This window comes from Catharus ustulatus, chromosome 26 (genome assembly GCF_009819885.2).
Source record: "Catharus ustulatus isolate bCatUst1 chromosome 26, bCatUst1.pri.v2, whole genome shotgun sequence".
NCBI lineage: Eukaryota > Metazoa > Chordata > Aves > Passeriformes > Turdidae > Catharus > Catharus ustulatus.
Genome location: NC_046246.1, coordinates 2,843,686 through 2,858,961, shown reverse-complemented (window position 1 = coordinate 2,858,961; position 15,276 = coordinate 2,843,686). Strand labels below are relative to the sequence as shown.

Here is a 15,276-nt window from a genome sequence, read left to right as displayed (position 1 = left end):
AATTGGACTGGGCTCTGCTGGCTCTGTACTGCATTCCAAACCCCTCAGATTAGGGAACAGTTGCTATTGGGAAGGCATTGTTTATGTTGGATGTCTGGATCATTGAATGTTATAATCTGAGAGACAGTGGTACCTCAGTACCTCACTTGTGTCCAGGTTGTGATTTTTAATTCTCTTTTTTGTCAGCCATGTCATTCCAATAGTGCTGGCAGATAAGTGGGCTGCTCTGGCTGTTTGAGGCTGTGGCTTCTAGCTCTTCAGTGCTTTGATTGATAGTTCCACTCCTTTCTGGGGCATAACTCCTGTGCTGAATGCCTTCACAGAGCTCAGTAAAGCTCACTGAGTTAATCTTCCAGGTGAAGTTTGAATGCATAGGCTCTTAAATGCTGATGGTGTTTTGGAGTTACTCTTTGACCTGACCTACACTTGAGACTCAGAGAGATTAATGCTCTAACATTAGTGTGAGGGAAGAGAATGCATCATGGATGTTCTGGCAACCTGTTGATTTGAAAAGATTTAATGCTGTGTAATGTGCAGCTGGAAAGTAGAGGTTGTTAGAATGGGATCCTGTTGATTCTTTAGGAAAGATCCAGTAGTTCTTCTACCTGCTCACCTGTAGCTGTTCTCTCAATCATCCTCAAGTTGATTGATGACTGAAGATAGAATAATGTACATAGACTTCCCATAGGAAGTAACTGCCAGCTACAGAAACTGGGCTGTGTTAGGTATTTCATGGATACAAATTTGGATCAGTTCGTTGTTTTCTAGTGATGTTCTTAAAGCTGTTCTGAGGCTACAACTTGAGCATCTTTTGGCAGTAGCATTGTGTGCCATTCACCTGGCTGATTCTGTTGGCATGCCATTTAGCTCAGTGTCAAGTGGGGATCATGCTTTAGTTTTAAAAAGAAAAACAAAAAAAACCCACTTTGTCCCTGAGGGTCTTTGTGGTGAGTTTTATTCAGTGTTCCAGCTTGCACTGGAAGCAAAGACTTGAGAGGAGGAGCAGGATCCTATGAGAGCCTAAAGATTGCTTAAGTGATGTTCTCAAATGCTCAAACACAGCTTGAAAGCTTTGTGTGTCAATCTCAATGCTGTTTGCTAAGAGCAGTTTGAGCTCTGGTCAAGAGCATGTTAAGTCCCTTGCATCTTTAGGGTCCACCTATGACACTCCAAAATTACTTTTAACTTTGTGAGTAGTGTTTCAAGCTCAAGGCCAGAAATCAGTCACTGCATGCATCCTACTTGGCTATCATTTCATCTGCCAATTAGCACCAACACCTGATTTTTGAGGTGGTCTTACCAATAACTCACTAGTTTTACCTCCTTTAAAATCATTTTTAGAAGTAGTGTGGTCTTCAGTGATTTTGTTTAGCAGGTTGCTATGAGCTAACAGTTGGAACATGATTGCAAGTTACTTAAAAATAAAATTATCTTTGGGGCAATATCTACAGAAAATCTTTGGTACTGTTGAAGAAGATGAGATTGTTGAAGTTATTAAAACTGCTTGGTTGTTCCATTCAGCTGTGAGACTTCTCATTTTATGGTCCTTAGAAAGTGGAAGTCTGCACTGTAGTTCTGCACACACTTCTAATGTGTGCTTTTGTGCTCTCTTCTGATGTTGGTTTGGTTTTGTTCTTGCAGTCAGAAAAATACTGGTGTAGGACAGAAGCCCTGAGTTCCACAAGGAGTGCTGTCAGACAGTTTCAGTTTGCTTTCTGACAGTTTGAAATTTTGGTGTGTTCAATCTGCAGCTCTCTGAAGGTTTCTGTTGTGCCAGAGTCATGAGTTGACTGGAAGAAAGCTCAGTTCCAGCTCTTCAGAGTAAGAGGGCTTTCTTAGATCAGGTTGCTTAGGGTCCTGCCCCACCAAATGTTGTCTCTAAGAAATGGAAAATGCTCAAACTTCAACTAGTCCTCTCAAAATGAGTGTTTTATATATGGAAACATTTCCTGCACACACACTTACAGAATTTCCTTTCACATGACTCCCTTGCTAGACAGCTCCAGCTGCCTTCTGGCAATGTAGTGAAGATAAAGACAGCTCTAAGATTTTCCTTTTCACCTTAAGACAGCTCTAAGATTTTCCTTTTCACTCTCTCTTGTGCTGGTGGTCTTTGCTGGATGTACACCACTATGGCAAATGAATTGTACAGGATGGTTGCACACTAGGTGTTGTGCTGCAGTGGAATTTCAGAAATGCCAAATGGGAATAAACACTTCAGGAATCTCTTGGTTATGCTCTGTTTGACACTGTTCAGCATGGCTAACCTTGTGTGCAGTAAGAACTCATTGCTGACCTACCCTTAAATTTCAGACCCTAGAGACCTGTGGAGCCAAACTGGAATGTAGCCAGCTGGTCAGCAACCTGTTCTGATTCTTGGGGTTGTACCATGTGCAGCACTTTCATTTGCCTGTGTTGAGCTTCACTGAGTCCTGTCAGTGATGTTCTGCAGCCTGTTGGATGTCCTCATGGCTGCCTGCCCAGCAGTGTCAGCTGCTCTCCTGGTTCTGTGTGAGCTGTGGGATGGCAGATAATGAATGTGCTTTGTCCCATGTTCAGACAATAAACGTGTTAAAAATACAGCTCACTGTTGACCCTGAGAAGTGCTACTGGGACACAGCTGCCAGTTGAGTTCTGTACAGTTTGTCACAAGCCTTTTAAAAAAGTCTGGCTGTTGAGCTGGTTTTTTAATCTGTATTTTGTCCACTTTTCCTTATTTTAACAATTTGGTTTTCAAGATTCTGTGGGAGGTTGTCAGAAGCCTTGCCAAGTATGACTAATGTCATCTGTAGCTGCTTACAGAAGGTAGTCAGATTGCTGGATGTAGTTTCCAGGAGAATTTGTCCCATGTTCTTTCTGGGGTCAGGCTATGCTGACTGGCCTGCAGCTCCCCAGGGTTTCTTACTCTTGGTGTATCTTCAAGTCACTGGAAGTGTTTCTCCAGTGGCTGAGACCTTACAGAGCCTAGTACAAGACTTGCAGTGACATCCATAATCACCCTTGGCTTCTGTTTGATATCAAGGATGCTAATGTAATTAAAATCTCCTCTGTCATGCTGATTCATGCCTCTTCCCCACCTTGCCAGGGACCAGGAAGGCCTGCAAGAATGTAATTTAGTGTGAATAAAGCCTCACTCCTTAGTGGGGAGATGCTTTGCCCAGAAGTTAAAATTCAATTTCTCTTGAGCAGAGATTTGTGCAGCACAGTTTGCTGCAGTACTAGAAAGGAAATGCTGTTGTATCCAAATAGTGAAGATGGTCTGAAATTACATCTGATATTGGATACTGAACATCAATATCTCATTTATTAAAATACATCTAATCATTAAATGCTAAGATGCCCTTCACTGTGAATGGTTAGTGGGAAAATCATGGTCATTTTCATAGCAGATTGCCTTGGCTGTAAAAGGTAACTCATGGATTTAAACATGTCCTGTGTGATGCACTGTGGAGAGCAGTTCATTGGTGCTTTTTGGTAGCCCATGTTACAAACTGCTTTGGTTACTCCCATATTTTAGTGGTCATAGCACCAGCTTTGTTTCATTCTGATAATTCAGAACATAGAATTGATTCCAGTTTATCTAAAGCATACAACACAGGCTATCAAAAGCAAACCTGAGGTTAAAGGTTTTGTTAAAAATACAAACAGCTCACCAGAACTAGGGGGCATTGCCATGTATTGAACTTCAGATCTGCTGTGAGAAGCATTTTTACTGAAGGTGTAGCCAGAAATTGCTTACATTTAGTTGGCTTTATTTGTCAGCATTAGGAAATTCTAAAAGGTGATATTTTAATTCTTTCAGTTCAAGGAACGCTTCATTTGGTTTTGTACCAGGGTCATGAAATGCCTGGAATTTGTTTCAAGTTGCTTTCTTTTCTATGTTAGACTCTAGCTTCTTCCTATGTGTAATGTCTTTTTTAAATTCCTCCTATCTTGGATTTCCAGAATTCAAAGCAGCAGGGCCCTGATCACAGCAATGTGCTATGTTTAGAGGTTCATGGGTGAGAGTGTCTGGGTCAGGCTCCACAGCATCAAAGCTGCTGGGATCAGAAATCCCTGGATCTTAGAGTAAATGCACTGGACATAAGGAAATTTCTAAGTTTCTAAAAAATTGCATCTTCATTTCCAGTAGAAGGATGTTTTCATCTTAATGATGAACTCTCCTGTGGCATTCTTCAATTAGTGACTGATGGCTTTCATGCTTCTCAAGGTGAATTGACTGGCTCATCTTTAGTGTTAACACTAAATGTACAGTTTTAGACTTAATATTTTGTTACTCATTTTGAAAACTATTTAGTCTTTCTTCTGAGTATTTCAATAGCATTCTATGCTTTGATACAAAATCATCTTTTGTCTTTTATACAATTCCTTTTATATTTTTTTATAAATACACATGTGCATGGAGAACCATAGAAATTGCAGAAGAGTTACAACTACAGAATAGGCTTTTTGATTTAAACCATTTTAGTAAACTCAGTAGTCTGAGACTGAAAAGTTTTGTGGTAGAATTAGAGAAGTTAAAGGACATTGGACTATTAAAATCCCAATGCAAACTTGTCAAAGCAGTAATGACTGAGAGGAATAGTGTGAAAGTATTAGAATGTAGTGAAATATTAGGATAGATAATGTAAAATTGCATTGGCTTAATTTTTAGCTAAGATTTTTAATGACTTTTTTTTACATTTTATAGGATTCACATGATGCTTTACTGGAATTTGGGAATAACAACCTCCAAATATTGGTGGATATCACAAGGGAAGGGGTATGGAAAAATCCAGTTCTTCTTAAAATTCTGTCCCAGCAACCTGTAGAAACTGAGGAAGGTAAGAGTGTGTTTTTAGAGTGATGTGTGATTGTTCAGAAATTACTTGGGGCAGTTTTGGTGGGTAAGCTGTGATTTGAAGACAGAAGAGAGTTGCATTTTAAGTTGTATTGTGCAGTAGTATTCACATGTGGTTAAATAATATTTATTATGAAACTGTCTCACTGGCATTTTGAATAATGTGTCCATCTCTGCTTGGACTGGACTGTCCATCAGTTTGAATATTCTGAAACTTCATTTTTAAAAAGAATTATTTCTTTTTCCATCACAAAAGTACAGAAATTTTTCTTCCTGAGGTGGTTGGTTTGTTATAACTCTGTGCTTTTAAGTGTTTTCCTGAACCCTTCACAGGGAGGAGTTGAGTATGTCTGTCCTTTTCAGAGGCATAAAAGATTCATGTGCCAGTGTGGAGTGCTATGAGCTCTAGGTTGGGAGGTGCTTTGTGTTTAGACTATGGAAATAAGATCTTGAATCAGAAACTGCTGAGAGGTGAGGAAAAGGAGTCACTTAAAAAAAGAGGTGTCATTTTTATGTAATATAGTCTTTCTAGTATGTTCTGTTAAATTCTTCCTTTAGTGGTACCATTAAGTACTTGTAGGTATTTTCTCTGTTTCATTAGCAGTGCACTAGACTGCAGTTTACCTCTGGTAGTCTAAAGTGAAAAATAATACAGAAGGGAAGAGTTTAAATTAAAGTCTTAAAAATTAAAGGAGAACAAAAATTTATTTTAATTTAAGTTTTCTTCCATAGCAGAATCCTTTGTTCTGACTTTGGGTAGGCTCTCTTTGAGTTGCAGTATGTCAGTATTTTTAATAATTAAATAAAAACATGTTATAGTTATTGAGACAGTATGTTGTTCTTTGTGCTAAAAAAAGAGCAGCCAAGTTGGACTGCAGTCTTCACTAGCCTTGATGGCAGGTATTAATAGCATGGCAGAAACATCTGAACTGTTGTGGTTAAACTCAGCTGGAAACATTAAGCCCCACTCAGCTGCTCCCTTTTCCCCCACCCCCTCTGGTGAGAGGGAGACAAAGACTGAGTTGAAATAGGAGCAGTTTACTTGAAAACAGCAATGAGATGTGTATGATACCATGTGTTAGTAAAATTTGGTTTTGTTGTGCTTCCTTTTCGTTGTTCAGTCCTGTCTTTTCTCTGTGCCGGGGAGTCAAATGCTGCTGGGATTTTATTTTGCTTGCAGAAACTGAGCAGCTGGAATTACTCTCTTGGCCTTGTGTAGGATATGGTTGTGGTTGGTATTGAGCAACTATCTCTAGATGTCTACTAAATAAATGTAATCATTTGTTACCTTCAGAATCATATCAAGTAAATCCTAGTTTCTGTAATGGGTTGTAAGTCACTGATGAGTTAAGAGGTTTGTTTTCCTTCTTTCACTTGTGTCACTCCCTCAGTCCATGTGTTGTTCTGTGCTAGCAGGCTCCAGTTGATGTAAGTAGGAGGAATTAAAATGTACTTCCTGCAGGTCCCAGAGGAGTTCTGCTTTTAGGCTTGGGAGTAGGGGCTGCAGAAGGAGCTTCAGTGCAATGGATTTTCAGTTGCCTTTAGTCAAACTGCCATTTTATCCTTCAGTACAACAACAGCTTCACAAAGTATCTCTTTCAGTCATCTAAAGCTTAGTTTCTTTGAATAGTTTGTATTTCATGCTTTTTGGGTTTTTGTGCTGAGTACCTGAAAAGAATTCCTAGTTTTTATGCTGTGAGCCACTGTAAGGCAGATGTGAGAGCAGCTCAGTGTGCCTGGCTGTGTTTTATCCACTGGTAGTTCATGTTAATGATCATCAGATACCTACCTGAGTGAACAGTCCTGATGGTGTGTCAAGTTCTTGCCTTTCTTGTTTAGAGGTTTTAATTTTAATTTTGTTTTTTAATGCACTGTCCTGGAAAAGGAACTGACATCAAATATAAATATGGTTTGCCTAATTTGTTCCAGCAGAAGTTTCATAGCAGCTTGGGTTCTGTCTGCTGCTTCCTATGGCTTTTAATAAATTGCACTGCATGTGCTAGGCTGGTAATTCCTAATTTTTACTGTCAGCTGGCGAGGATGGTTGTTTGGGGCATTAATATTTGCTTGGGGAAAGGGCTTTTAGGCCTTTTAGGTGACTAAACAGTACCAGCATCCTGATGGGACCATAATTGATGCTGTTCAGCAGTTGTGACATCCCATGTAGTTCTGTGCCTCAGGCACAGCTTTAATGCTGATTCCAAGACTTCCCCCCACACTTTTCCATTAAACATGCCCTGAGGAGCTTGGGGTGAGCTTGTTGCTGAGTGCAGCAGATGAATGCCAACAACTTGCTCTGTCTGTGTTGATGAGAGTTGGTTTGTAGGACAGCTGGGATCACCATCCAACACCCTGCTAGTGTATAATACACAGACCTCAGTGTCATTGTGGGTACTTAACATGTTCCTGCACTTCAGCACCTTGTCTTCTTGTCCTTTCCACAGGGATTTTCAGCAGGAATGCTCACCCAGTGCTGGTTCTCTGCAATGTGTTTCATAGTGACCACAGTCTTTTCATGCTCTAGTGCCATGCATGCTTTATAAAGGTTGTATTCACAATATTGTGGTGTAACTTAAATTATCTTTCACTGCAAGTGTTTTGGGTGAGAGAGGAATTTCTTACTGGTGCTTTGTGGTCCTGGCTTAAGAGAGCTCTTAAGATACATTCAGAGTTTAAAACTGCACTGCCCATTCAGCTAAAGGATTTGGAAGAGGGAGGGATTGCAGGGTGTATGTGCTGATTTTTATAGCGAGCTGTTTGATAGAACACTGTGACAGAAAACATAACAGCAGGAGATCTAGAAAGAGAAGGAACAAGAAAGTCTTATTCATGGACATGTATGGAAATGTAACAGATTTAGGACTGAGTACAAAATTAGTTTCTCTGAGGGAAAACAACTCTTCTCATTTTTTTGTCTGTTCCTCAGGTTTTGTTCCTTTTTCAGGAAAAGAGGAAACTTTCCACTTATAAGTAAAGCAAAGTGCTAAGATGGATGTCTGACTAGTGACTCATTTCTGAATTTTGCTCCTGCCATCATCACTTACATCTGCATGACAGAGGAGCTCAGTTTGTCTTTTGCCTCCTCTGCAAAGTTCACTAAGCACTCCCTTAGGTGTGAAAGGATTGGCCCCAGGGCACAGACCTGCCCCCCTTGGGGACCAGGTGCTTACTGACTACTCTCAAAGGCTGCAGTAAGCTGAGACGATCTTGTGCATCCACCTCCATCAAAGTTCCTCTCATTTATGCTGCAAGATAAAAATGTAACTGTTAAACTGAACGTGTTTAATTTGGCTGGCTGCAGGTAGTCTTAAAATACTTCCCATGTCTTGACTTGCTGGCTCTGACACGTTAGTAAAACTTCATTTAAGTTGCCAAGTGCATGTCTAGCTGTGTAAACAAGAGGAATCTACATTAGAGTATTTTTTTTCTAGTATGTCTTTTATTCCCCTTATGGACCTGAAAAAAGGATTTGCTGAGGCAAGAGGTGTAGAAATAGGGACTTAGAGAATTGCTTTGAATCTTTGAATTGCTTGTGGGCACTAAACCCATTCCTGCTAGGCCCAAGAATAGCTGTTCCACTTGGAGAGGTGACTGATCTGATGCTGGGTAAGCTTTCTTTTCCCTCAACAGTGATCTGGCCATCGTGTCATGGTAGCAGTCTCACATCAAATATCCATCTTGAAGCACTGTTAGCTCTCCTCCATAAGTATTCAAGCAGTGTCATACAGATGCAATTTTTAAGGAAGAGAGGAGGCTTGTTTCCTAGCAACTGGAGATCTTACTGCAAGCTGCCTCCTGGTCAGGCACTTTTTACTTAATCCATTGAAGTTCCTTTAATGTGAAGTGTCAGCTGGGTCAAGAGTTTAATGCTCAGTGGTTTTTCCTGTGAAAAACAGAAATCATTACCATAGACTTGAATCTAAAAATGATTCTCTAAAGGACCACTAAGCTGACTCCTGCAGAATACAAGAAAGTTTCACTACAGCATGTGGTCTGTACCTCACCTGAAATGAATTTTCTGTTCAGGTGCACATTGTGAGTTTTCTGCCAACTAGTGTAATGTCTGTTAGAGCACAGTTGTTTGTTTGGGCAGTATGTTAAGTGCAGCAAGCATGAAAACTTTGTGGTTCTGTGTTATGTACAGTACTCTCTGTGAGAAATTTATATACCATTGATTTCTAAACTACCCATCTTGCATAGCAATAAGATGCTAACATAGTGGAAGAGCCGTTGAACAGAAATATTTTTTAAGTTGTTAGTCTAAAGCAAGCATTCTTTTTTGACTTACCCAGAGTCTCTTACAGAAACCAGAAATAACTGATTGACTACAGTTGCTGCAGAACACCATTTTAATATCTTTTATCAGAATGTCTCATGCATTTCCATGATTCCTTCTACAGTTCACCAGCCAGTTTGTTCCTTGGCTCGTATGCATTACTACATGTAGTATTAGAATGTGATGAACCATCTCTCAATCCACAAGAGTCTTTTGAATGATGTGCAGATCATCAGAGACTCATATCAAGGCTTTGTGTGGATGTTTATGTTAAGCTGGAAATAGCACCACAGCTATTTTGAATCATATGATCTCATCATGTTGGTTTTGCACAGCCTGGTTTTTGATAGTGGGGCTGGAGGTGGCTTCTGTGAGAAGCTGCTGGAAGCTTCTGACATGTCCAGCAGAGCCAGTCCCTGATGGCTCTGAAGATGGACGTGCTGCTGGCCAAAGGCTGGGCCACTTAAAGATGATAATGTGGTAATATTTAAGAAGAAAATTGAAACAAGTGGGAGCAAATTGAATTTCTGCTAGAGGAGGAGGTGCGAACATGTGAGGGAAACAGCATGGAAACACCAAAGGCAGTGGAGAAGGAGGGGGAGGAGGTGCTGGAGCTGAGATTGCTCTGCAGGCTGTGGTGAAACAGCTGTGCCCCTGCAGCCCCTGGGGATCCATGGGACATGCAGAGATCCACCCACAGCCCTTGGAGATCTGCAGGGATCCACCCACAGCCCCTGGGGATCCATGGGACATGCAGAGATCCACTCAGCCCTTGGAGTTCCCCAGGGATGCAGAGATCCACCCACAGCCCCTGGGGATCCATGGGACATGCAGAGATCCACCCCCAGCCCCTGGGGAAGGTGCCCATGCCCGAGCATGCCTGGAGGAGGCTGTGATCCAGTGGAGACCCAGTGGAGAGTGGGACTCTTGCTTCCAGGCTGGAGCAGCCTGTCCTTGGAGGACTGCACCCTGTGCAAGAGTGACCCATGCTGCAGCAGTTTTGGCAGGACTGCTGGTCATGAGATTGGAGCCATTCTGGAGAAGTTAATGGAGAACTGTCTGTGGTGGGAGGGACCCAGCAGCCTCACAGGGGAAGGACTCCTCTCCCTGAGCAGCAGAAGAAAAACCTTGGGTTTTGAACTGACCAAAAGCACTGTTGGTGGGAAGGAGGGAGGAGTTGGGGGAAGAAAAGGTGTTTTAAAGGGCTCATTTTACTTCTCATTATCCTCCTCTGATTTTGTTAGTAATAAACTACTTTGTACCTCTAAGTTGAGCTTGTTTTGCCCTTGCAGTGTTTTCTTACAGTCCTTAAATAATGAAGCCTTCATTAAATTTTTCTCTCCTGTGTCTTGATGGAGCAGGGGAGTGAGAGTGAACAATTTTCCTGGGTACCTGGTGTTTGGCCAGTGTCACACCATGACAATCAGCCAAGGCAAAGTACATGTACTTTATCACAGCTTTTGATGCTGTCTCTCACAGCATCCCTGGATTAAATGCCCAGGACACAGCTTGCTAAGTCCATAGTAGGTTGGGTGAGAAGTGAGCTGATAGGTCAGGTGCAAAGAGTTACAGTGAATGGGATTGTCAGGCTGGTGAGCAGTCAGTGGTGGGGATTCTTTAATGGCTTTGTAAATTATGTTGGTGCAGAAGTTGAATGTAGATGAAATAAATTTGCTGATGGTACTATGTTGGGATCTGTGATCTTCTTTGAGAGCCTTAGAGAGAGACCCACATAGAGCTGAGCAGTCACCAACCATATGAACTTTAACAAGAGTAAGTCATGAATTCTCCACCAGGACATGGTAATCCTGTTTACATGGACAAACCAGGAGATGGAGGATTTGGGCTGATGTAAGCAGTGTGCCCTGGCAGCCAGAGGGGCCAGCTGTGTCTGGGGTGCACCAGGCACAGCATCCCCAGCCAGTCACGGGGAGGTGACTGTCCAGCTCCTTGCTGTGCTGAAGGGGCTTCACTTGAGTCTTGTTTTGGGTGCTCCAATGCAGAAAGGACATCAGACTACTAGGTTGTGACCAAGGTGGAGGGAGGTCTGGAGGCTCCTCACGAGGAGCAGCTGAGGCTGCTTGGCTTGTTGAGCCTGGAGAAGAGAATGCTGCAGGGTGACTCCATCACAGTCTGCACCTTGCTCAAGAAGGCCTGAGCAGCTGGTGCTGATCCCCTGTCTCTGGTGACAGCAGCAGGACAGGGGGACATGGGCTGAGGCTGTGTCAGGGTAAGCACAGGTTGGACATGAGGAAAATGTTCTTCACCCTAAGGGTGATTGGATACTGGAACTTGTTCCTAAAAAGTGGTCACAGCACCAAACCCACCAGAGTTCAGGGAGCATTTGGCCAATGCTCTTAGTCATACAGTTTAATTTGAGGTAGTCCTTTGAGGAGCAGGACTTGTGCATCCCTTCCAGCTGAATTCTGTTTCTGATAAACACCTGGGAAGAGAATGTAACTAAATCTGAGAGGTATTTAATCCAAATAAGTACAGTAATTTCACGATTATAAGCTGCGCCATTTTGACTAAAATTTTGGTCTGAACCCAAAGTGCAGCTTATAATAATGAAATTACTGTAAATTGTGCTTGCTATTTACAAAAATAATCTGAAGTGGCATTTTTACTATTGAATTAGTTCATCAAGTCTCATAATGATTAGGAGTATCTGCTTGTTGAAGAGCATAAACCTAACATGTCTTAAAGGCAATTCTGAAGTCCCACAAAGATATTTTCACCCTCAACTTCATTTTACATATTTTGGCATTACATGGGGTATTAGTGGCTTGAGTGGAAATCTTTACTGCTAAAATGTATCTAATGAATGGATTGAAATTTTTTAAATTTATTTTTGGAATATAAAGCTACAGTTGAAAGGTGATGATTCTGAAGCTCAGTAAAACTGCTGGTGTCTCTGGTGTGCTCAGTGTCCTTTAGCCATTGCTGTGGCATACCTGTTAATGGTGCTGGCTTTGGGGGGTGGCTGAGTGTGGGGATCTGTTTTCTGTAGCTCAGCATTCTCTTCCTGCAGAGTTTGGGAGAGGAGTCCATTCCTGTCACTTGTAATTATGCCTAGAGTTTCCTAAGAACTGTGTCCTTACACAGATTTGTGAAGAAGTGTGAATGCAGTGAGACAATTTCATTTGTGTCATCTGTGACTTGGTCTATTCTCAAAGGATTTTTTCTTTTCCTAGCTAATAAATTGATTACACGAGAAGGGCCTTCCTTTCTGCAGATGCGAATAAAACATTTGATGAAGTCCAACTGCATCCCCCAAGCCACTTCCTTGTCAAAACTGTGTGCAGATTCTCCAGAAATTGCAAATGTTTCATCGTTTCGCCAAGCCTACATCACATGTGTGTGTTCAATGCTGCCTAATGAAGACTCCATTAAGGAGGTTAGTAACCTATATTCCCTTTGAAATTAATATAATATTTATGATGCATTTTAGAATTTATTTATGTAATATTAAGAACTGAAGCTGAAGAGTGAAACTTGCAGCAGAGTTCCAAAAGAGGAATAATCTATTGCAGACTGCAGTAGGAAAGAACATTTGTGTGAACTGCTTCTGTGGATAAGTATGCCTGCATGTATGCTTGATTAGATGTATTTGAAAGTTTAAAAATTGTAACTTCAGTTCCAATAATAAGCAAAGTGTAATCAGAAAGCTGTCTTTTCTGACTCAAACACTGGTACCAGAGCAATTACTTTTCATCTAGTCATTCTGACCTAAGAAAAGTTTCAAGAAAAATAATTGCTAAACAAACAAAACACACTTTGGAGTTGTTCTTCCTGAACTCTAAACTGGTTTTTAGCAGTCTGCCTGTTACAGTAACAATCCTAGAACGGTTTGTGTTCACACATAACTGCTGTAACACAGCTGACTCTTGCCTCTGTTGCCTTTTGCTGTCACATACCTATGTGGGATCAGTCTCACTTGGCTGTGTCTGGTATGGTTACAAATGTGAGACTTGGACATTGTGAGTAAGCCTCAGTGAAACTGGGGGAAGCTTAAGATCCTAAAAACACCTCTCATGTCTGCACTTCCTGCGTAAGTGGCAGAGTGATCATGTTGTACAGATAAACTATTTTTCAAACCCTTCCTTTAAAAATACTTATTGTGCAAAATAAATATTTGTATGGGTGTCTCTGCAGTCTGCACTTTGAGCCAGATTGCCTTTAGTGTGCTGTAGGAGCAGGAATGTGTTTAACAGCTCACTGCAGATGTGATTGTGCTTTGGAGCTGATGGGCAGTTTACAGCATGTTCTCTGATTGGATTGGCTGCTAATGAGGAATGGTGGAGAAATCCCATTAAATTCTGCTCCTGTTTCAGTTTAATTTAAGGGCTATGAAGTATGGCTGTAGCTGTTTTACCTTGGTACTGGGAACAGTTTTTTCTTGCTAGTCAAGTATAAAAGGAACACAGATTGATGAATTGATTCAAGTTAATTGCTTAATTAAACTTTTAATGGGAAAACAAAGCCTCAAAACAGTGTCTTAAAGCAGTGCAGTTTATTGACTTAACTGGACCTGTGGCCCAGACTGTGAAAGTATAAAGTCAGTGGTGTTCCAGTGCCAGAGAGTTAACTTTAATAAGTGGCAGTATGAAGATTTGCATGGCATGTTTCTTTGCTTGCTTTGTCACAGGTATGGTATAATTGGCACTCTTACAGAATTGCTGAAGTCTGAGACTTCTAAAACACTTTCATTTACACCTTTGTTTTTAAGAGCCAAGAAATGTGTTGCATCATTATATTACCTATTATCTTCCTCAGGTGGAAAGTTGTCAGGTCTAATGAGAAGTGGGAAAAAGGGATGAGGAAAGATGAAAAACTAAGAATTCAAACAATGGCAGCTGTTGGGGAATGATAGGTGGCAATAACTGAAACCCCAGCAGGGGGAAGAGGGAATAAACTTTAATAAAAGGAGCAAGAGTTAGATGAAATTTGAAATTTAGAGTAGGATGGGGTAGGTAGAGGATAGCTTGGCTAAGAATGTAAATATTACAGAAAGCTTGAATAGGAATGAAGATAGCTGGGGAGGACTGAAGGAAAAGAATTGGTTTTGGAAGATGAGACAGTGTGTGGTCATCCCTTTCCAGGAATTGGATGTGGTTGGGCTGGCTGAGTCTGGTGTGGAAGTGAAATTGCTGAGCTTCTGCAAATTAAACTACTTGTATCTGTATCTATAAGCAATAGCATGTATATACACACACAAATGTACATGTGTATCTATAAGTGCACACTTCTCTAGGGGTATATAAGCACACATACATTATGTCTGTGTGTAACTCCGTGTACACACACACTGTTACCAAGTTGTCCCTTGCATTTCTGCTGCCTCCTGGTGCCTTGAGTTGATTGAGGCACACATGTAATAAGAACTGTGACTCTAGAGTTGTTTGTTCACTGCTGCTCTCTGTGATGTAGAAAGTGGAATTAAGGGTCACTGTCAGGCTTCCAATGTTTAGCTTGAATTTGCCAATTTATTAAAGTACTAATTAAAGCAGTTCTCCTACACAGTAATTAACTGCTGCAAAAGCATGAAGCCCCAAATGTTCTGTGATGTAAGACAGTTTTCTCTGAGACACTAGTGCCAGCCACATTTAACAACTGAAAAGGATTTTGAAATGCAACAACCAGTTACAATTAAAGCCATATTGAGTGCTTTAATCATAACTGGTTGTCCCTGCCAAATGTCAGTGTGACACATAGGAGCTTCATATACCCAACTCATAGTGTCAAAGTAGGTTTTGTTTAATTTGGAATTCCTTTGGGAAAGACTGATCCAAAGTCAGCAAGTAAAGCTCTTCAGGGAGTCAATTTAAGCAAATGCCCCTCATACCATTCATAAAAAATTCAGTTGTGAATCAAGCAGTCATCTTTTGGAGGCCTTCTCCAAATAAAGGGTATCAGCATGGTGTCCTACTAAAAATGATGGAAGCTAGGTTAGTGGTAGAATATTTTTATGATGCAATAAAAAATAAAGTATCACTGTAATGTTACAACTTTTTTTCCTTCAAAATAAAATACCATGGAAAACAAAGGCAAGTTAAGTCTTGCTTTATAACATACACTGATTGAAATTGTTACCTGTAAGGAATAGTTGAGTGAAGAGAGGTGGTAGAACACTGTGGGAAGGCTGGAGTTGCCCAGCTGT

At 41.0% G+C, this 15,276-nt stretch overlaps 1 protein-coding gene across 1 annotated transcript in view; it reads left to right on the top strand.

Moving 5' to 3' along the window:
• Nucleotides 1–15,276, top strand: part of RLF (RLF zinc finger) — a 43,527-nt gene that overhangs the window by 15,822 nt on the left and 12,429 nt on the right. Inside the window, exons 4-5 of the mRNA XM_033080669.1 lie at nt 4,691–4,823; nt 12,311–12,513. Of these exons, the coding sequence (XP_032936560.1) occupies nt 4,691–4,823; nt 12,311–12,513 (336 nt within the window). The remainder of the gene's footprint in view (nt 1–4,690; nt 4,824–12,310; nt 12,514–15,276) is intronic.